Raw genomic sequence first — 24,145 nt, forward strand, 5'->3', positions numbered from 1 at the left:
ATCTCAATAATTTTTTAATGTATGAATGAAAGAATGAATATGCTTCATAGTGTTAGTTTGCAAGCTTGATCTGGGAGATACTGGAGAAATATGTTTCTGTGTATTTCTTGGGTATACTTCCTGGGACTAGGTCTTATTGATGATTTTTCTGTTTGTATTAGGGATTTTTGGGTGGGCGGGTAACAGCAGCATCCATTAAAAACTACACAAGAAGTTACAACCAGCTGTTTGAAATCTAAATGATCAATTTTGGAACTAGCTGGCCCATAACAAAATTTGGCCTTCTTTCTATCTTCTTTGCCTTTACCTACATTTCAGCCAATAAATTAATTTAAGAAATGTATCTACCTATCTTTAGATTTTGCCTTTGCCAAGTGTTCAAATGTTAAATTTTAGTAAGTTTCCATTTGTGATCATGTCACATATTTCCTTGAAAAGATGGGGTCATGAGAAGAAGTTTAATTCGATCACAAAACTGCATACTTTTCAGGATAAAAGATAAAGGCTAAGGAAAGAGTCCATTATGTTACAAGAAAGAAAGTAACCTTTGGAAACAAAACAACCATTTTTAATGATTAAGGACAGAATTTACTATTAGAAGTATATTCATAATAGTGACTTTATTTTAATTAGGAACTTCATTCATGCCCCAGCAAGCACTGTGAACTCATTAGGATGTGTTAAGTTACAGTGTGGCATGGCAGGTGATGAAAAATGTAAGGGAGAATTAAAAAATAAATTGAGCTTAGAATATTAGAATATGTAAGTGATATTCATTTGGCAGTGAATTTGACATATACAGTTCCTTAGAAGAAGCAGAAGAAGAGAAAAAGAAATATCTATCCCAGGAATGATTGCTTTAAAATCTTGAATACTTTAATTGCATGTGTAAAAACAGAAATATTTGACTATAAGCAAATGGGAAGTAAGGATTAGAATTCAAATATAGCCCCAAAGTTACTCTCATTAAAAAATTACATTCCAGTCATTAAAATTTAGTTTAAAATTTTACTATTAAAATTGCACTTGACTGCCACTGTGGGAGTCTATTTTCTGCTTATTTATTTTGTTGGCAATCACAGAAACTGCATGAGTTCAGGGAGAGTAGAATTCAAGAATTCAAGAGGAAAACAAAAGTAAGAGACTACAGCTCAGTTTTGACAAAATGCTATTTAGCACTTTATACTGATTCACACCTGTAAGGAAGGATGTGCAGGTTTGATTTCTGGGTCAGTTTGCAGTCCATGGAGCTGCAAGAGTAGGACACAACTTAGTGACTAAACCACCACTACTACTGATTCACTTATGAATGGTCATGTCTAGTATAAGATTTAGTAAGTTAAAGAATGACTGTTAAATAAAAAGTCTCTAATTCATATTTTCAGTCTTATGTAAATAGACATTCATTTGGTATTTTTAAAAAATAAAACACTGGATGTTAGCACTTTACTTTTCTGTTTATTCAGTATGTACTTCCTTTGCAAAGCTGCTTGGAGCATTAGAGATCAGGATTAATGCTAAGGTCAGTTGCAGGATTCTAGCTAATATTCATATTCCCAAGACTGATGCACTTAAATAATCTGGGAATTAGTGAGTGGTTTCTATCAAATAGACTGTTGAAAACAGTCTGAAACAAGCATTAAGAACAGAGGTGAAGCACACAGTTGATGTTTAGTAGATGCTGTGCCAGACTGATTGAATATATCATCAAAGCTAGATCATGGAAAAAGAAAGCAATTAAGTCTATCCTCTCAGTAAAATGATTTTCAGCACAACCTTTTTTCTTTTGGATTTTGTTCTTTTAATCGCTTCAGTGTTAATACCTTCCCCATAATAATGATGCTGCTGGACTTGCATCACAAAACCGTGATAGTTTGCGCTGTGAATCACTGAGAGTTGCTCTGAATCACTGATAGTTGCTGGCTATCTGTCGCAACAGTGAACTTAGTCAAAATAGGGAAATTTACAGGTTGTCAAATGTGAGAGGTCAAAGAAGGTCAAACTTGGTTTGAAAACTGTGCTGAAATTCTCTCAAGATTTAGACTACAAAAGGAAAGTCATATATTCACAGTAAACTTGCTAAAAGTCAAAATAGTATTTAATAATATATCATGTACCAAATACTATAGTAAGTACTTAATCTCATTTTCTTCACAATGCAATGTCATATGAATCATTTTAATAATTTTGTAACTGAAGAAAACGAGGCTTGAGGAGGTTAAATAACTTGCTCAAATTGGAGGGGGAAACAAATACTGCTTAAAAAAACAGAAACAGGATTTCAATCCTGGTGTATATACAAGGCCCATGATTTAAGTACTTACACTGCTGAAATGATTTCTTCCACTTTTAAAACATCAAACCATGGTAGATATTGCTGCATAATATTAGAGATACACATTGACAAACTAATTTACTCAAGGGTTTATTACTCCAGAGGAGCTCTCAAGTTCTATATTCTTTCAGCATTTGCCATATATTCCATTATAGTTAGCTCACAAGAAAGTACTTTCTCCCATTCCCTCTTATGCTGAAGATTTTATATAGTTCTTTACATTTAACAGAAGGCTTCCCTTTCCTGCCCCACTCCAATGCTCTGTATTCTGTCTTGTATTCTTGTTGTGTGTTTCCTTTGCTGGATGATGACAGGACCAAGGAAGAAAAGTCAAAGCAGTTCAGAGCAATCTTCAGCTGCTACTTACAGTTTTCTTTTCCTTTTTATTATGGACACCGAAAGTGAAAATGTTAGTCTCTCAGTCTTGTCTGACTCTTTAAGGCCCCATAGACTGTAGCTTGCCAGGCTCCTCTGCTGTGGAATTTTCCAGGCAAGAATACTGGAGTTATTCATTCCCTTCTCCAGGGGATCTTCCCCACCCAGGGATAGAACCCAGGTCTCCTGCATTGCAGGCAGATTTTTACCATCTGAGCCATCAGGGAAGCCCATTATGGGCACTAATTTCCTACAGATGTTAAGAGAAAAATCCAATCTACCTAGTTTTAAAAGCTGAGTTCAGCTCTTCAGATAACTGGTGTTATTTGAAATCATAACTATAGAGAAGATGTCTGTGAATGCATTTCCAAGTCTGGGCTACTGAGTGCACTTTTTTAAGGATTACCTATCAATGAAATATCTCCAACACATCTATAATACAATTAACTTTGAGAATTTAGATGTCTGGCTCAGCCTAAGGCCATATATTTCCAAGAACCAAATTATTTCATAAAATTTCCATTCATACTATGAAATAGGTATACCATTTACAATTAGGCTCATTTGGGTAGACAATTTAAATAGTGGTGTTTTTATTCGATTTTTTTTTTTTTTTTTGCATTGTTCATTGAGGTAGGAGACAGTGCAAATAGAAGCAAGTTAAATTCTTAACTATTTTTCATGAAATCCTCGGCTCCTTGCTATATTAACAGTTAGCAAAAATGACTTGGAATTTATTGTACTTCTATGTGTGGCATTCCAAAGTGAGTTGAGGTATGTTTCTCAATATGAGTAAATGTGTCTATGGGTTTTGCTACTGAGAAGTTGAAGCAAGAAGGTTAAGGGGGTGGGAAAATTCTGGAATATTCTCCTGTCTCTGAAAACAAACCACTGGACTTGCCATTGCTAATTGAAGCATTTTACTGAGATCCTTCAAATTTTCTCGAATTAGAGGCCTTTCTTTTTAGCAACACTCTGGAGAATAGAGCCTTTTCTTTTTCTGTTTTAAAATTTCCATAGCTTTTGAAGTTTTTAACTGGGTGCCTTGATAATAATGTTCTGAATTCATAGTACCTTTCAAGTGTACGTACTTTACGAATGATAATAGAAGGCTTATTCACCAAAGACTTTGCTATCTCACTAAAGCTGCTGGAGACTTAAATGGCAGGAGGCAGCCTGAAAATAACCTGGGAGGCCAAAGATGTGATCTCATATCTACTGAAAAAATGTCCTGGCAGTACCAGTGACCTCAAGAGGTCAAGAATTTTAGCTTTACATTTTTTTCAAAGGCTACCTATGGCTCTCTAGGGCCCTCCTGGGGCAATGGTCTTTGTTCAGACAAAGTCAAGGATTTCATTAATTGAATCAGTAACACTACTTCTCTTCTCACCTGGGACTGTATCATAGTACCCTATCAGAGTTTAGACCTTCTTTATCTGTGAAATCTGACCCAGTCAGAGTATAAGAAAATTTTCCTTCAGGCAGAATTTGTAATACACAGGGACTCTATTCCTGCAGAATCTTACCAAATGCTACTTTTTTTTTTTTTCTTTTTGGAGAGAATTTCTTGAATTTCTCCATAAGTATTATATAAGGTGTTGATTGTGAGACAAATGAGTTTCCTTTCAAATATCTGTGTTTTCTACTTATACATAAATTTTAATTCATCAGGGTGCCCTGAGAAGTTCAAATTATACATAGAACATACCTTGTATGAGAATCATTAAACTTGATCTCTCAAACTTGTAATATTATTTCTCATGATTTTAATTGTTCTTCAGCTAGTTGTTGTTGGTCACTAAGTCATGTCCGACCCTTTGCGACCGCATGGACTGTAGCCCACTAGAGTCCTCTGTCCATGGCAATTATACTGGAGTGGGTCGCCATTACCTTCTCTAGGGGGTCTTCCCATCCCGGGGATGGAATTCACATCTGCTGCATTGGCATGCGGATCCTTTACTGTTGAACCATTAGGGAAGCCCCTCTTCACCTAGAGGTATAATCAAAATTATTTTTTCTAGGTACATAAGAATCCTATAAGAGACATATTTCTGAATTTGTAGTAACAAGATTCATATTATAATTTTTCAAATGAGAAAATGATAAACTAAAAGCTGAAATTTGTAATCATATGTAAAATTTTTTTTTTAGCTCTGATGATGCCTTCAGTAAAGTCAATTTAAATTACCGCACAGAAAATGGTCTGTCTCTACTTCATTTATGTTGCATTTGTGGAGGTGAGTGCTTAGAACTCAATACTCTGTAAACTAGTTACATGGATACATGGTCAGTGATTTGAGCTGCTTTATAGTTTACAAGAGAATTCTATTCATACTGTTTTTTGTTTTGCTTTGCTTCAGGTGAAGAAGTAACTAACTTCTAGACAGATATTCCAATTGAATTAGCTCTGAATTTAAGTTTTATTGTGTTCCTACCTTGAATCTGGTGTGCTTGGAAATTTTTTTAAAGGCATTTTTTTCAGTATCAGGCATGCTAGTCAGGGGTTAGGTTAAATTCAGATGCACTTAAAGCATTCCTCAAAACATCATCAAGCAATTGCTTCACAATCTGCAGTAAAATATATAGAAGGTAATAAATGCCAAAGACAAAATCACAAAGTGAAAATTGGTCAAAGTGAAGACTAAGTGAAATTCGGTTCATAACTTGTTCTGTTCCATTCATTAATGTATCCCAAGCATCTAGGATGGTGCCTGGCATATAGTAGGTACTCAGTAAATTTACTGAATTAGTAAATGAATGCTTTTTCTTGTTAATCCAAGCTAGTATGCTTTGGACTCATTTTTTAAAAGAAAACTAATGTGTAAGTATTGACTCTAAATATATCTCATCACCACTCCCCAAACAACATATCTTCCCAAATTTAAACACACCTTTCCAACCTTGGTCATTTCCTCCATATTTCTCTGATCTAAATAAACTAATGATGTAGTGATGTTCTGATTTCTATCTAAGCTTTTTTACAAATATTAAATCATTTACTAGAATGAATGTTTTCATGTTTTTACTTTTTAAAGCATTATTAGAAGAGCACCAAATAAAAATGTAGCATAAATTCATTAAAATACACAGCACTGATACAAAGGTTTATAAATGTAGTAGCAGAAATGTTCACTAATAAGTAAGGCTGTTGATTAACTGAAAACTTAACAAATGGCCTGCAGAACAGCAGCCTGACATTTTCATACATTGGTGTGATGTTTATCATTCCGCTAAAGATTAACTTAAAGATTTTTTAAGTCCCTTCGTCTATCTCCACAATTTGACTTTTCACAATTTTTTTCTCTCTAAGGCAACAAGTCACATATTAGAACCCTTATGTTAAAAGGTCTCCGCCCATCTCGACTGACAAGAAATGGATTTACAGCCTTGCATTTGGCAGTTTACAAGGTACACAAGTTTTGTATTAGAACCAAAGATGATGAGCTTTGTTTTTTGTTTCATTTTTCAAATTAATGATCATGGAAATATGCAGGGTGATGAGAGCATTACGTTACTGGATAGACTTCTAGCTACTTCTTTGCTGAGCAGATATCATCAGAATATATTCACTTTACAGCTTTCCATCTTTATCTCATTTAATTCTCATAAGAACTCTGGGAATAAATTATATTATTATCTAAGGGTTACATGGTTAGCTAGTGGTTAGCCAGAATTTAAGATCTGACAGCCTGTTTTCTTGCCAAAGCTCCTTCCAAGGAGACCAAGCTGCCTTAATGTAGAAGATGATGAAGCTGCATTTGAGGATGAAAGAAGCACGTTGAAGCTGCATTTTTCTGTGTGTTTTCCTAATAAACAAAATATCTCTAGGGTTCCCTTTAGTTTCTTTCTTTTATCATATTTGTGCTTCAGTTTTGTTTGTTTTTTTGTTTTTTTTTTTTTTCCCTTTGCATCAGACCTTGGTTTTAACATAATTTCAGTGCCTTAAAAAAAAAAAAGTGGATTGGATAAACTGGGATACTTAGTGGTGGGATAGATCCTTGGCACTGTCATAAATATGAATTTATTCAACATATAAATTAAACATAAAAGCTCATTTTCTGATTGTAGTAAGCTTCTACTTATTCTGTACTTATTACAAGCTAAATATCTCACTAGGTTTTATATACATTATTTCTTTAACTTTAAAATAACTTAGTGAGTTTCCTGTTAGTCCTTATTTTATGGAAAAGGAAATTGAAAATTAAAGTTGGATATCTAAACAGAGAAGCCTGTCATGCTGCTGTTCATGGGGTCGCAAAAAGTCAGACATGACTGAGCGATTGAACAACAACAAATGATTAGTATTAAGTACAGTTGGCTCTTATTGCATATATTGTTCTTTCTCAATGTCATATGAATCTGTAACAGGATTTTATTTCAGTTTTGTATGTGCAGGTGTGGTAGTGGCTCGGGCAGGGGGTGGAGGGGGGCAGCTGTTTGCTTGTATCTGGATCACTTTTACTTTGCTCTGCAACCCTCCCCCAACCTTTAGAGAGTTTATCTCAAAGGTGTGGGGGGAGAGAGCTGATATTCCCATGATTCACATTCACATATGTTCTTGTGATTCATTGTGCAAATGTTCTAATCCTCATCCTTTTTCAAGCTCAGTCAGTGCTTAGACAGTTTATCCAATTCCTTCTGGAAGAGAGTTTCAGTAAGTGCTAAGTTGTCTGTAACACCAAAATCACTGCAGATGGTGACTGCAGCCATGAAATTAAAAGATGCTTACTCCTTGGAAGGAAAGTTATGACCAACCTAGACAGCATATTAAAAAGCAGAGACATTACTTTGTCAACAAAGGTCCATCTAGTCAAGGCTATGGTTTTTCCAGTGATCATGTATGGATGTGAGAGTTGGATTATAAAGAGGGCTGAGTGCAAAAGAATTGATGCTTTTGAACTGTGGTATTGGAGAAGACTCTTGAGAGTCCCTTGGACTGCAAGGAGATCCAACCAGTCCATCCTAAAGGAGATCAGTCCTGGGTGTTCATTGGAAGGACTGATGTTGAAGCTGAAACTCCAGGATTTTGGCCACCTCATGCGAAGAGCTGACTCATTTGAAAGACCCTGATGTTGGGAAAGATTGAGGGCAGGAGGAGAAGGGGATGACAGAGGATGAGATGGTTGGATGGCATCACCAACTCAATGGACATGGGTTTGGGTAGACTCCAGCAGTTGGTGATGGACAGGGAGGCCTGGCGTGCTATGGTTCATGGGGTCACAAAGAGTCAGACACGACTGAGCAACTGAAATGAACTGAACTGAACTGAATCACCCTGCAGAACTTGAATGAAGACTGAGTTGAGGGTATTGGAAACAGTGTCTGATATCAGCTTTTCTGCTAAATGGCAGGATGTGACAGTAGAAGTGCTCCAAGGAATAGGAAGCTGGTGATGGACAGTCAAGTCAGTATTGTGCAGCCCTGAATCTGACTGTCTGGGAGAGTCTTTCTATATTAGTCGATTTTCCTAAGACAGCATGACACAACCACCCAAACGGTTTCTGAATGATTTAGTACTACAATCTCAAGAAAATATATTTCCACCTCTGTTTATGAAACCTAAATTTCCATTTTTAGAGTTTCCCTTGCTCTAGTTGTTCTGTTTTCTTATATTTTACCAGAGGATATATGGACTATAACTTTTCAATAACAAATTTAAACAAATTTAGAATCTTAGGACACAAAGTAGGCAAAAATTTTTAAGAAGCGATAATAGAATGCATGCCACCAGGGAAGCCCACTTATTTTTTAACAAAGATAAAAACAAATGAAATTTACCATTCCACTGTAAACATGGAAACAATATAGTCATTCATACTAATGTTGTAGTAAATGTAGTTCTAATTATATCTTCCCAGGACTACTGCAGTAGGCCTCTTGATTCATTTGGGGCTGTAGTTTTCTTCCCCCATATAATTTTTTATTCTATTTTACTATCATTTTAAATAAAATGACTTCTAGACTATTACAAGAAACACTTTATCCAGATGAATTGCTCACATTTTGTCCCATCTCCATCATCAGTCTGTTCTTTCTCTGAATCATTTGAAAATAAATTGAAGACAACATTCCCCATAGCTACTAAAATCTATTGATATCTTTATTTCTGAAGAAAAAGGAAATTCACTTATATAATCACAATGCAGTTATCAAAATCAGAAAATATAAATTGACACTGTACTCTTTATCTAATCTGTACTCCAAATTCAAATCTGGTCAGCTATTCCAATACTGTCATTTATAGCTATTAATTTTTAGTTTTGATTAGCATTCTGTCCAGAATCATGTTTCTTGTTTTCTTGTCTCTGTAATCTCCTTTAATCTGAAGGAGTTTCTCTGATTTGCCTTGCCTTTCTTGATCTGAGTATTTTTGATGCGTACAGAACAATAATTGGTATATGGTTCTTTTGATTTTTAGAAATGTTACAATTGAAATTTATTTTATTCTTAATACTCACAAAAAGAATAATTTAATTTTCAAATCATTTTATTGGCCACATTCAATTATACATCCTCCAATGCTGGGCCTGCCTCAGAGCTAAGTATTTTTCACAGGTGAGGGCATGTCTGCTTTCATTAGTAAGAACAGAGAAGATGATAAGCTTTTAAAAGTCATATGAATAGTTAGATGCCATACTTTTCTTTCTTTGTTTTTGTTTGGTTGTTTTTTTGAAGGAATCAGATTTATTGAGATATAATTTATGCACAATAAAACACAAATTTATGTGTAATCATTGATGACTTTTGAAAATGTATATATTCATGTACATCATTTTATCATGATATAGGACTTTTCTATCATAGACAAAAGTCCCCTCCTACCTTTATACAATTAATTCCTTCCTCCATGTCACATGGCCTCTGGAAACCACTGATGCCTTTTCTACCCCTACAGTTTCCCCCTTTTTAGGATTTTATATGAATGTAGTACATTCAGTTTATTTCATCTTGTCTATGGTTTATCATAATGTTACTGTTGTGTGATCAATAATTCATTTCTTTTATTGGAAAGTTGTATTCCCTTATAAGGATATACCACAATTTAATAATCTACCTGTTGAAGGATTTACTGATAATTGGTTTTATTTTATTTTACTTTATTTTACTTTACAATACTGTATTGGTTTTGCCATACATCAACATGAATCTGCCATGGGTGTACACCTGTTCCCAATCCTGAACCCCCCTCCTACCTCCCTCCCATACCATCCCTCTGGGTCATCCCAGTGCACTAGCCCCAAGCATCCTGTATCCTGAATCAAACCTAGCCTGCAATTTGTTTCTTATATGATATTATACATGTTTCAATGCCATTCTCCCAAATCATCCCACCCTCTCCCTCTCCCTCTCCCACAGAGTCCAAAAGACAGTTCTATACATCTGTGTCTCTTTTGCTGTCTCACATACAGGGTTATCGTTACCATCTTTCTAAATTCCATATATATGTGTTAGTATACTGTATTGGTGTTTTTCTTTCTGGCTTACTTCACTCTGTATAATCGGCTCCAGTTTCATCCACCTCATTAGAACTGATTCAAATGTGTTCTTTTTAATGGCTGAGTAATACTCCATTGTGTATATGTACCACAGCTTTCTTATCCATTCATCTGCTGATGGACATCTAGGTTGCTTCCATGTCCTGGCTATTATAAACAGTGCTGTGATGAACATTGGGGAACATGTGTCTCTTTCAGTTCTGGTTTCCTTGGTGTGTATGCCCAGCAGTGGGATTGCTGGGTCATAAGGCAGTTCTATTTCCAGTTTTTTAAGGAATCTCCACACTGTTCTCCATAGTGGCTGTCCTAGTTTGCATTCCCACCAACAGTGTAAGAGGGTTCCCTTTTCTCCACAACCTCTCCAACATTTATTGCTTATAGACTTTTGGATCGCAGCCATTCTGACTGGTGTGAAATGGTACCTCATTGTGGTTTTGATTTGCATTTCTCTGATAATGAGTGATGTTGAGCATCTTTTCATGTGTTTGTTAGCTATCTCTATGTCTTCTTTGGAGAAATGTCTGTTTAGTTCTTTGGCCCCTTTTTTGACTGGGTCATTTATTTTTCTGGAATTGAGCTGCAGGAGTTGCTTGTATATTTTTGAGATTAATTGTTTGTCAGTTGCTTCATTTGCTATTATTTTCTCCCATTCCGAAGGCTGTCTTTTCACCTTGCTTATAGTTTCCTTCGTTGTGCAGAAGGTTTTAATTTTAATTAGGTCCCATTTGTCTATTTTTGCTTTTATTTCCAGTATTCTGGGAAGTGGGTCATAGAGGATCCTGCTGTGATTTATGTCAGAGAGTAGTTTTTTTTTTTTTTTTTTTTTTGAGAGTGTTTTGCCTATGTTCTCCTCTACGAGTTTTATAGTTTCTGGTATTATGTTTAGATCTTCAATCCATTTTGAGTTTATTTTTGTGTATGGTGTTAGAAAGTGTTCTAGTTTCATTCTTTTATAAGTGGTTGACCAGTTTTCCCATGTTTTAATACCATTTGTTTGCCATCACCCATATGATATTAATCTACTAAGAATTATTCATTTCAGATGTAATTTTCAGTTCCAGAATTTCCACTTAGTGTTAAAATATAATTTCAAATTCTCTGCTATGGTTACACTTCTTTTCATTTATGTTTCCATCAGTTAAGTTCAGTTGCTAAGTCATGTTCAACTCTTTGTGACCACATGGACTGCAGCACACTAGGATTCCCTGTCCATCACCAACTCTCAGAGCTTGCTCAAACTCATATCCATCATGTCAGTGATGCCATCCAACCATTTCATCCTCTGGCATCCCCTTCTCCTCCTGCCTTCAATCTTTCCCAGTATCAGGGTCTTTTCCAATCAGTCGATTGTTTGCATCAGATGGCCAAGTATTGTATTAGAGTTTTGGCATCAACATCAGTCCTTCCAATGAATATTCAGGACTGATTTCCTTTAGGATTGACTGGTTGGATCTCTTTTCAGTCCAATGAACTCTCAAGAGTCTTCTCTGACACCACAGTTCGAAAGTATCAATTCTTTGGTGCTCAGCTTTCTTTATAGTCCAACTGTCACAACCATACATGACTACTAGAAAAACCATAAGTTTGACTAGACAGCCCTCTGTTGGTAAAGCAATGTCTCTGCTTTTTAATATGCTATCTAGGTTGGTCATAGCCCTTCTTCCAAGGAGCAAGCGTCCTTTAATTTCATGGTTGCAGTTACTATCTGCAGTGATTTTGAAGCCCCCCAAAATAAGTCTCTCACTGTTTCCATTGTTTCCCCATCTGTTTGCCATGAACTGAGGGGACTGAATGCCATGATATTAGTTTTCTGAATGTTGAGTTTTAAGCCAACTTTTTCACTCTCCCCTTTCACTTTCATTAAGAGGCTCTTTAGCTCTTCACTTTCTGCCATAAGGATGGTGTAATCTGCATATCTGAGGTTATTGACATTTCTCCCAGTAATCTTGATTCCAGTTTGTGCTTCCTCCAGCCCAGCATTTCTCATGATGTACTCTGCATATAAGTTAAATAATCAGGGTGACAATATACAGCCTTCGTGTACTCCTTTCCCCTTTGGGAAATATGTTTCCATATTTTCATTTAAATTCTTGAGGTTTTCATTAATGGCTGTTTTAAATGCTTTATATATTGTTTCTAATACCTGGATTATTGCAATGTTTGTTATATTGAATGCTTTTTCTGTTGACTACATATTACATTTTTTGTTTTCCTTACGTACCAATTTTTATTACATGTTAGACATGTATATTGATTGTTGCAAGAAATCTTCATTATGCCATCTTCCCTTAAAGATGTTGAGTTTATTTTGTTTCTGGCAGTTAGTTTATGTTGGTGGATTCATGTTTTACAGTTAGTCTTGATTTGAGAATGACCTATGAATATGGTTCTTATTTCTAAGGCCTGGATTTGTAGTATCTCACCTGAATGCCCAAGAGACTTGATAATATCTCACACTTCTGGCTGAGTGAAACTCTAAAATCTCCTAGCACTACCATAACCTCTGATTCGCTTACCATTCACTTTTTGGTCATAAATCAAGTGGTGATTCCTACATCCTAGATTCTTTCTCTGAAGCCCAACTAAAGAACCTGTATTGAATCTCCATGCAGACTTCTACAGTCCTCTCTCTGTGCAACTTCTTTTTCTCTTCAGTTTCCCTGTTCCTCAAATTACAGCCATTTTATAATCTTTGAACTCACTCACTCATGTTCAGTCATGTCCAATTCTGCAAGCTTATAGACTGTATCCCACCAGGCTCCTCTATCCTTGGGATTTTCTAGGCAAGAATACTGAAGTGAGTTGCGATTTCACCCTCCAGGGGATGTTCCCGCAATTCCTGCATTGGTAGGTGGATTCTTTACCACTGAGTAACCTGGGAAACCCATAATCCTATAAATCTGATCTTTATTCTCAACTCAGTAAATCTACCTTTCTACCTTCTCTTCTGTTACAGGCAGAAAGCCAGGGAGATCATGGAATATTGTGGAGGCTTACTTTGTATCTTTCTCATCTCCCAAGTTCCTTCTTCATGTTCTTTATTGCCTGAGAACAGTTGTGTCTATATTTTGTTCCATTTTATACATTTCACCTGTCAATAGGGAAAATCCATACAGGTTATACAGTCATGATCACATATATTTTTAGGTTGCCTCTAAAATGATCTCAAGTAAACCTGGAATGTTAGGTCCATGAATCAAGGTAAATTAGAAGTGGTCAAGCAGGAGATGGGAAGAGTGAACATTGACATTTTAGGAATCAGTGAACTAAAATGGACTAGAATGGGTGAATTTAATTCAGATGACCATTATATCTCCTACTGTGGGCAAGAATCCCTTAGAAGAAGTGGAGTAGCTCTCATAGTTAACAAATGAGTCAAAATGCAGTACTTAGGTGCAATCTCAAAAATAACAGAAGGATCTCTTTTCATTTCCAAGGCAAACCATTCAATATCACAGTAATCTAAGTCTATGCCCCAAACAGTAATGCTAAAGAAGCTGAATGGTTCTATGAAGACCTACAAAACCTTCTAGAACTAACACCCAAAAAAAGATGTCCTTTTCATCATTAGGGACTTGAATGCAAAAGTAGGAGATCAAGAGATATCTGGAGTAACAGGCAAATTTGGCCTTGGAGTACAAAACGAAACAGGGCAAAGGCTAACAGAGTTTTGCCAAGAGAATGTACTGCTCATAGCAAACACCCTCTTCCAACAACACAAGAGAAGACTCTTCACATGGACATCACTGGATGGTCAGTACCAAAATCAGATTGATTATATTCTTTGCAGTCAAAGATGGAGAAGCTCTATACAGTCAGCAAAAACAAGACTAGGAGCTGACTGTGGTGACTCAGATCATGAATTCCTTATTGCCAAATTCAGACTGAAATTGAAGAAAGCAGGGAAAACCATTCAAGTATGACCTAAATCAAATCTCTTATGATTATACAGTGGAAGTGACAAACATATTCAAAGGATTAGATCTGATGGCCACCCATTGCCTGTATAATAAAATTCAAACTCCTAAATTAGATATTCAAGATCCCTTAGTTCACCGTTTTGCTGATTTCAGTTTCCAGACTCTTTTCTTGCATCCTCTGAATTTCCAAAATTAATGGCTTTCAAATTTAATGGGGGTAACTACAGGTTTAAAATGAATATTTCCCTCTCCACATCACCATAATCTAACTTGGTACATCTAATATAAGCTGAGAATATAATTTTCTTTAGTAAATAGTTAAAGCAGTTTTGATGCAAGCAGTCAAAGGCTACATGTTGAGGATTTTAGTTCAAGTCTTGCAACTCAAATTGTGGTCCGAGAATCAGCTGCATCTGCCTCAAATGAGAGATTTGGGGGGGATGAAGAATCTTACTCCTTATTCAGCCAGAATGTGCTTATTTTAAAGAAAAAAAAATCCCACATAACAGGTTTATGAGCTAAAGTTTGAAAAGCACTATTTTAGATTACTCCATTCTTTAGATTATGTACTTTCATACTTGTGTTTTTATTGTTGTTATTTCTTCTCCTTGAATATCTTCTTTTATTTCTTTTCCTGATATAAAAGTATTATTTGTATAAAAACAAGAAAATTAAGCCTTCTTGAGCTTTCTCAAACAGATGTTACTGTACTCTCTTTTGGGTTTCAGTTACAAGTTTTTGTTTTTTTGTTTTTTTTGTTTTTGATGACAGCTCTTGTAATTATTAATTTGTTTATTTCACATGTGAACTTTGAGCATTGGTCTTTTTGTTTGTTTCCTCAATGTGTACAAATTGTGAAGATCCTTGCTAAATACTTTTGAGGAATTAATGGGTATTCAAACATTAGTACAAACAATGCTTGATATTTATTTATTAAATAATGTACCTTAATAAATACTGCCAGCTTAAAAGCTACACTATTCTTGTTAATATATCAGTTCTGAGACTAAACAGTGTATATCTTAGACAAATTGTCCTCTTTCTCGGTATCTCTGAAGTGGAGGGAATATAATTTCTGATTTCATTGAGTGGTTTACAGCTTTAAAAAGGAAAAACCATGTGCAGCATGACATGCAGCAAAATACCTAGTACATAGTAAGTATTTAATAAAAGCTAATTATTATTGTTGAACTTTTATTTCAAAAACATTTACTAGTGACATACTATATCATTCATACTGTTCAGGGGTTCTCAAGGCAAGAATACTGAAGTGGTTTGCTCTTCCCTTCTCCAGTGGACCCCGTTTTGTCTGCCTCCTGAGAAATCTGTATGCAGGTCAAGAAGCAACACTTACAACTGGACATGTAACAACAGACTGGTTCCAAATCGGGAAAGGAGTATGACAAGGCTGTATATTGACACTCTGCTTATTTAACTTACATGCAGAGTACATCATGCAAAATGCCAGGCTGAATGAAGCACAGACTGGAATCAAGATTGCCGGGAGACATATCAATAACCTCAGATATACATTTGATACCATCCTTATGGCAGAAAGCGAAGAAGAACTAAAGAGCCTCTTGATGAAAGTGAAAGAGGAGAGTGAAAAAGTTGGCTTAAAACTCAGCATTCAGAAAACTAAGATCATGACATCCAGTCCCCTCCCTTCATGACGATGGGGAAACAATGGAAACAGTGAGAGACTTATTTTGGGGGGCTCCAAAATCACTGCAGATGGTGACTGCAGCCATGAAATTAAAAGACACTTGCTCCTTGGAAGATGAGCTATGACCAACCTAGACAGCATATTAAAAACCAGAGACACTACTTTACCAACAGAAGTCTGTCTAGTCAAAGTTATGGTTTTTCCAGTAGTCATGTATGATTGTGAGAGTTGGACTATAAAGAAAGCTGAGCCCTGAAGAATTGATGCTTTTGAACTGTGATGTATTTTCATGACACTGAAAGCTTTAATAAATCATATCTTTTGTGAAGATATATTCAGAATTATTTCAGAAAAGCCATGAAAGTATGAACTTTCATGAACAGTTATTATCATAGAATTAGGTCAGTCATGGGGTCAGTACATTAATATGAATATATAAACTTATACTTGTAAGTATATGGTATGTACTCACATTTCTACGTACTTATACCATTTTTTACTCATTGCAATTACATATGATATATACAAGAGGCTTGCACATGGAAAACAAAATTTTTCTAGTAGAAATGTGGTTGGCAGTAGATGTAACATATCTTACCCAGGAGACCTAAGTTCAAATTCCAGATTGGTTTTGATTTAAATACACATTTAAAGAAAATATTCTATGTTATGGTGTGCCAGTTTAATTCTTGGGTAGCAGACCTGAAAATCATCTGGAAGTATAAGAAAATTATGAGGAAGTGACATTTCAAAAGGAAAAAGAAGGGGGGCAGTCCTAAGCTGGCAGAGGAATAGGACGGGGAGACCAGTTTCTCCCCCACAAATTCATCAAAAGAACATTTGAACGCTGGGTAAATCCACAAAACAACTTCTGAATGCCAGCAGAGGACATCAGGCACCCAGAAAAGGAGCCCATTGTCTTCAAAAGGAGATTGAGAAGTCTTGAGGCTATTGTAAGAATAAGACTGAAAACCAGAGGCAGGAGGCTTAAGTCCAAATCCTGAGAACACCAGAGAACTCCTGATTCCAGGGAACATTAATTGACAGGAGCTCATCCAAAAGCCTCCATACCTACACTGAAACCAAGCTTCACCCAAGGGCCAACAAGCTCCAGAGCAAGACATACCACACAAATTCTCCACTAACACAGGAATATAGCCCTGAGCTTCAATATACAGGCTGCCCAAAGTCACTCCAAACCCACTGACATCTCATAATTCATTACTGGACACTTCATTGCACTCCAGAGAGAAGAAATCCAGCTCGACCCACCAGAACACCCGCACAAGCTTCCCTAACCAGGAAACCTTGACAAGCCACCTGTCCAACCCCACCGACAGTGAGAAAACTCCACAAAAGAGAATTCCACAAACTGCCAGAATATGGGAAGGCCACCCAAAACACAGCAATCTAAACAAGATGAAAAGGCAGAGAAATACTCAGGAGTAAAGGAACAGGATAAATGCCCACCAAACCAAACAAAAGAGGAGGAGATAGGGAGTCTACCTGAGAAAGAATTCCGAATAATGATAGTGAAAATGATCCAAAACCTTGAAAACAAAATGGAGTTACAGATAAATAGCCTGGAGACAAGGATTGAGAAGATGCAAAAAAAGGTTTAACAAGGACCTAGAAGAAATAGAAAAGAGTCAACATATAATGAATAATGCAATAAATGAGATCCAAAACACTCTGGAGTGAACCAAAAATAGAATAACGGAGGCAGAAGATAGGATATGTGAGGTAGAAGATAGAATGGTAGAAATAAATGAAACAGAGAGGAAAAAATAAAAATGAATTAAAAGAAATGAGGACAATCTGAGAGACCTCCAGGACAGTGTTTAATGCCCCAACATTCGAATCATAGGAGTCCCAGAAGAAGACAAAAAGAAAGACCGTGAGAAAGAACTTGAGGAGAAAATAGTTGAAAAATTCCCTAAAATGGAGATGGACATAATCACCCAAGTCCAAGAAACCCAGAGAGTCCCAAACAGGATTAACCTAAGGTGAAACACCCCAAGACACATAGTAATCAAATTAACAAAGAGCAAACACAAAGAAGAAATATTAAAAGCAGCAAGGGAAAAACAACAAATAACACACAAGGGGATTCCCATAAGGTTAACAGCTGATCTTTCAATAGAAACTCCTCAAGCCAGGAGGAAATGGCAGGACATACTTAAAGAGATGAAAGAAAATAACCTACAGCCCAGATTACTGTACCCAGCAAGGATCTCATTCAAATATGAAGGAGAAATCGAAAGCTTTATAGACAAGCAAAAGCTGAGAGAATTCAGCACCACCAAACCAGCTCTCCAACAAATGCTAAAAGATCTTCTCTAGACAGGAAACACAAAAAGGGTGTATAACTCAAACCAAAAACAATAAAGTAAATGGCAATGGGATCATACTTATCAATAATTCCCTTAAGCATAAATGGATTGAATGCCACAACCAAAAGACAAAGACTGGCTGAATGGATACAAAAACAAGACCCCTATATATGCTGCTTACAAGAGACCCACCTCAAAACAAGGGACACATACAGACTGAAAGTGAAGGGCTGGAAAAAGATATTCCATGCAAATGGAGACCAAAGAGCAGGAGTAGCAATACTCATATCAGATAAAATAGACTTTAAAACAAAGGCTGTGAAAAGAGACAAAGAAGGACACTACATAATGATCAAAGGATCAATCCAAAAAGAAGATATAACAATTATAAATGTATATGCACCCAACATAGGAGCACTGCAATATGTAAGACAAATGCTAACAAGTATGAAAGGGGAAATCACAATAACACAATAATAGTGGGAGACTTTAATACCCCACTCACACCTATGGACAGATCAACTAAACAGAAAATTAACAAGGAAACACAAACTTTGAATGATACAATAGATCAGTTAGACCTAATTGATATCTATAGGACATTTCACCCCAAAACAATGAATTTCACCTTTTTCTCAAGCGCACACAGGAACCTTCTCCAGGATAGATCACATCCTGGGCCATAAATCTAACCTTGGTAAATTAAAAAAAAATGAAATCATTCCAAGCATCTTTCTGACCACAATGCAGTAAGATTAGATCTCAATTACAGGAGAAAAACTATTAAAAATTCCAACATATGGAGGCTGAACAACACACTGCTGAATAACCAACGTATCACAGAAAAAATAAAAAAAAATCAAAATATGCATAGAAATAAATGAAAATGAAAACACAACAACCCAAAACCTGTGGGACACTGTAAAAGCAGTGCTAAGGGGAAGGTTCATAGCAATACCAGCATACCTCAAGAAACAAGAAAAAAGTCAAATAAATAACCTAACTCTACACCTAAAGCAACTAGAAAAGCAAGAAATGAAGAACCCCAGGGTTAGTAGAAGGAAAACAATCTTAAAAATTAGGGCAGAAATAAATGCAAAAGAAACAAAAGAGACCATAGCAAAAATCAACAAAGCCAAAAGCTGTTTCTTTGAGAGGATAAATAAAATTGACAAATCATTAGCCAGACTCATCAAGAGACAAAGGGATAAAAATCAAATCAATAAAATTAGAAATGAAAATGGAGAGATCACAACAGACAACACAGAAATACAAAGGATCATTAAACACTACTATCAGCAACTATATGCCAATAAAATGGACAATGTGGAAGAAATGGACAAATTCTTAGAAAAGTACAACTTTCCAAAACTGAACCAGGAAGAAATAGAAAATCTTAACAGACCCATCACAAGCATGGAAATTTAAACTGTAATCAGAAATCTTCCAGCAAACAAAAGTCCAGGTCCAGACGGATTCACAGCTGAATTCTACCAAAAATTTAGAGAAGAACTAACGCCTATCCTACTCAAAGTCTTCCAGAAAATTGAAGAGGAAGGTAAACTTCCAAACACATTCTATGAGGCCACCATCACCCTAATACCAAAACCTGACAAAGGTGACACAAAAAAAGAAAACTACAGGCCAATATCATTGATGAACATAGACGAAAAAATCCTTAACAAAATTCTAGCAATCAGCATCCAACAACACATTAAAAAGATCATACACCATGACCAAGTGGGCTTTATCCCAAGGATGCAAGGATTCTTCAATATCCACAAATCAATCAATGTAATACACCACATTAACAAATTGAAAAATAAAAGCCAATAGATTCAGAGAAGCCTTTGACAAAATTCAACATCCATTTATGATAAAAACTCTCCAGAAGCAGGAATAGAAGGAACATACCTCAACATAATAAAAGCTATATATGACAAACCCACAGCAAACATTATCCTAAATGGTAAAAAATTGAAAGCATTTCCCCTAAAGTCAGGTACAAGACAAGGGTGCCCACTTTCACCACTACTATTCAACATAGTTTTGGAAGTTTTGGCCACAGCAATCAGAGCAGAAAAAGAAATAAAAGGAATCCAAATTGAAAAAGAAGAAGTAAAACTCTCACTGTTTGCAGATGACATGATCCTCTACATAGAAAACCCAAAAGACTCCACCAGAAAATTACTAGAGCTAATGAATGAATAGAGTAAAGTTGCAGGATATAAAATTAACACACAGAAATCCCTTGCATTTCTATACACTAATAATGAGAAAATAGAGAAATTAAGGAAACAATTGTATTCACCATTACAATGAAAAGAATAAAATACTTAGGAATATATATACCTAAAGACCTATATATAGAAAACTATAAAACTATAAAACACTGGTGAAAGAAATCAAAGAGGACACTAATTGATGGAGAAATATACCGTGTTCATGGATCGAAAGAATCAATATAGTGAAAATGAGTATATTACCCAAAGCAATCTATAGATTCAATGCAATCCCTATCAAGCTACCACTGGTATTTTTCACAAAGCTAGAACAAATAATTTCAAAATTTGTATGGAAATACAAAAAAACCTCGAATAGCCAAAGCAATCTTGAGAAAGAAGAATGGAACTGAAATAATCAACCTTCCTGATTTCAGGCTCTACTGGCACAAAGACAGAAATATAGATCAATGGAACAAAACAGAAAGCCCAGAGATAAATCCATACACCTACGGACACCTTATCTTTGACAAAGGAGGCAAGAATATACAATGGAGAAAAGACAATCTCTTTAACAAATGGTGCTGGGAAAACTGGTCAACTACTTGTAAAAGAATGAAACTAAATTACTTTGTAACACCATACACAAAAATAAACTCAAAATGGATTAAAGATCTAAATGTAAGACCAGAAACTATAAAACTCCTAGAGGAGAACATAGGCAAAACACTCTCCGACATACATCACAGCAGGATCCTCTATGACCCACCTCTCAGAATATTGGAAATAAAAGCAAAAATAAACAAATGGGACCTAATTTTAAAAAGCTTCTGCACAACAAAGGAAACTATAAGCAAGGTGAAAAGACAGCCTTCAGAATGGGAGAAAATAATAGCGAATGAAACAACTGACAAACAACTAATAAAAATATACAAGCAACTCCTGCAGCTCAATTCCAGAAAAATAAATGACCCAGTCAAAAAAGGGGCCAAAGAACTAAACAGACATTTCTCCAAAGAAGACATACAGATGGCTAACAAACACATGAAAAGATGCTCAACATCACTCATTATCAGAGAAATGCAAATCAAAACCACAATGAGGTACCATTTCACACCAGTCAGAATGGCTGTGATCCAAAAGTCTACAAGCAATAAATGCTGGAGAGGGTGGGAGAAAAGGGAACCCTCTTACACTGTTGGTGGGAATGCAAACTAGGACAGCCACTATGGAGAACAGTGTGGAGATTCCTTAAAAAACTGGAAATAGAACTGCCTCATGACCCAGCAATCCCACTGCTGGGCATACACACTGAGGAAACCAGAACTGAAAGAGACACATGTTCCCCAATGTTCATCACAGCACTGTTTATAATAGCCAAGACATGGAAGCAACCTAGATGTCCATCAGCAGATGAATGGATAAGAAAGCTGTGGTACATATACACAATGGAGTATTACTCAGCCATTAAAAAGAACACATTTGAATCAGTTCTAATGAGGTGGATGAAACTGGAGCCTCTTATAAAGAGAGAGTGAAGTAAGCCAGAAAGAAAACCACTAATATAGTATACTAACGCACATATATGGAATTTAGAAAGATGGTAATGAAAACCCTGTATGTGAGACAGCAAAAGAGACACAGATGTATAGAACAGTCTTTTGAACTCTGTGGGAGTGGTGAGGGTGGGATGATTTTGGAGAATGGCATCGAATCATGTATATTATCATATATGAAACGAATCGCCAATCCAGGTTTGATTCAGGATACAGGATGCTTGGGGCTGGTGCCCTGGGATGACCCAGAGGGATGGTATGGGGAGGGAGGTAGGAGGGCGGTTCAGGATGGGGAACACATGTATACCCGTGGTGGATTCATGTCAATGTATGGCAAAACCAATACAATATTTTAAAGTAATTAACCTCCAATAAAAATAAATACATTTATACTAAAAACAAGCAAACAACAACAACAAAAAAAAACTACCACGAAATAAATAAATAAATAAAATGAAAATGAAAATGATTAGGCTTCCACCTGCTAAATCTGAAACTCTGGTGGTGGAGTGAAGCCAGTTTTGTTTTAATAAGCCCTCAGAGTATCTGATGCACACTCGAATTTGAGAACCACTGTCTTAGCCCATGGAGTAGCAACGATGGAAGCCATATCACTCTGTATAATTTAAACAAGTTAATAACACCTCTTTGAGCAATGTTTTTTTTTTTTTCCTATAGTGATAATACTATATGGCACCATTATGGCATTCAGAGATACTAGCAAGGTTCTTTTTTTTCCTTACTAAAAGTAAAGGGCAGATTTGGAGAATTAGAGTTGTCAAGTGATAAAGTGTTGAAGTAGACTCTAAAATCATCAAGAAAATCTTGGATTATATTCTGAATGTTTTATTTTAAAGATAGGAAAAGGATGAACTTGCTAAGAGAGTAGATCTGAAAAGTTCTCATCACAGACACAGAAGAAGATAACTATGTGGGGATGAATGTTAACTAGACTTACTGTGGTGATCATTTTCCAATATAAGGATATGTCAAATCATTATGTTGTACATCTAAGGCTAATGTTATATGTCATTTCTATCTTAATAAAAAATAAAAGTGACAAATGAAAGCAAAAAATAAAAAAAAAATTAAAGGAAAAAGAAGGTAGGATTGATCTGGAGGTACTGTCAGACCACAGTGCAGACTTTCTGGAATCTCTACCAGCCCAGTGGGATCTCCAGAGCAAACTTTGGCCTAGGAGTGTCTCATTGAGTGGAAATAGCTAGGCTCTTTTACTACCACCTTTCTCAGTGATAGACTTGGGGCCACCTTGAAAAAAATCATAATCTCAGCTCAAATGCTACAGAGAATCCTGAAATAGCTAGCTGAGGGAGGCTGCCAGCTAACCACCCTCCTGGCACAATCTTTTTGAAGGGGGATCTGAGTGGTACTTCTCTGCATCTGCCAGGCATGGGAAAATGCTCCTGATTTTATATTAAATGTAAAAGAGATTACTTACCTCTATAATATGAGTTTAATTGTGTACCTAATAATTGATAATGAAAATTATGTTTCAAACATTATGATAAATTTATTACATTGTTTGATTTAATCCACACAACTCTATGAGATTTGTACTGTTATTAACTTCATTTTACAGGAAAAAATTTATCCAGAGCTCAAGAGGTAAAGAAATGCAGGAAGTGGCCTTCAGTATGCAAGCACAGGTTTGTTTGCTTTACTAGTCTGTGCTCTATTTAGTTTTATAGAGGTACATACATAGGGAAAAGAATGAAAGAAAATAAATACACACATAAATGGTGATAGTGATTATATGGTAGGTTTGTTGTTGCTTAGTTGCTAAGTTGTATGCAACTCTTTTATGACCCATTGACTGTGGCCCACCAGGCTCCTCTGTCCATGGGATTTCCCAGGCAAGAATACTGGCATGGGGTGCCAGTTCCTTCTCCAGAGGATGTTCTTGATCCAGGAACCAGACCCATGTCTCCTGCATTGATAGGTGGATTCTTTACCACTGAGCCATTGAGGAAGCCTATATGGTAGGATGCAGGTTATTAAAATTTTTATTCCTTTATTTTCTACATTTTCTACTATGAGATACTTTGGTTATCTATTGAGGCATAACAAACTACCCCAAACTTATTTTTATCATTCAACAATCATTTCAGAAATTCAGACAAGATATGGTGGTGATGGCTTGATGCTACTCCACCAAGTGTAGGGCCTTAGCTGAAAAGACATGAATGACTGGGAGTTACTCCATCAACTGAGGAATTGGAAT

The 24,145-nt window shown here is 36.0% G+C and overlaps 1 protein-coding gene across 2 annotated transcripts in view; it reads left to right on the forward strand.

Annotated features, from left to right (window-relative positions):
* Window positions 1-24,145, forward strand: part of TNNI3K (TNNI3 interacting kinase) — a 339,724-nt gene that overhangs the window by 8,977 nt on the left and 306,602 nt on the right. For both annotated transcript variants that reach the window (XM_027971210.2, XM_042249786.1), the window contains exons 3-4: window positions 4,862-4,947; window positions 6,021-6,118. In XM_027971210.2, coding sequence (XP_027827011.1) covers window positions 4,862-4,947; window positions 6,021-6,118 — 184 coding nt within the window. The remainder of the gene's footprint in view (window positions 1-4,861; window positions 4,948-6,020; window positions 6,119-24,145) is intronic.

The sequence above is a fragment of the Ovis aries genome, chromosome 1 (genome assembly GCF_016772045.2).
Source record: "Ovis aries strain OAR_USU_Benz2616 breed Rambouillet chromosome 1, ARS-UI_Ramb_v3.0, whole genome shotgun sequence".
Classification (NCBI taxonomy): domain Eukaryota; kingdom Metazoa; phylum Chordata; class Mammalia; order Artiodactyla; family Bovidae; genus Ovis; species Ovis aries.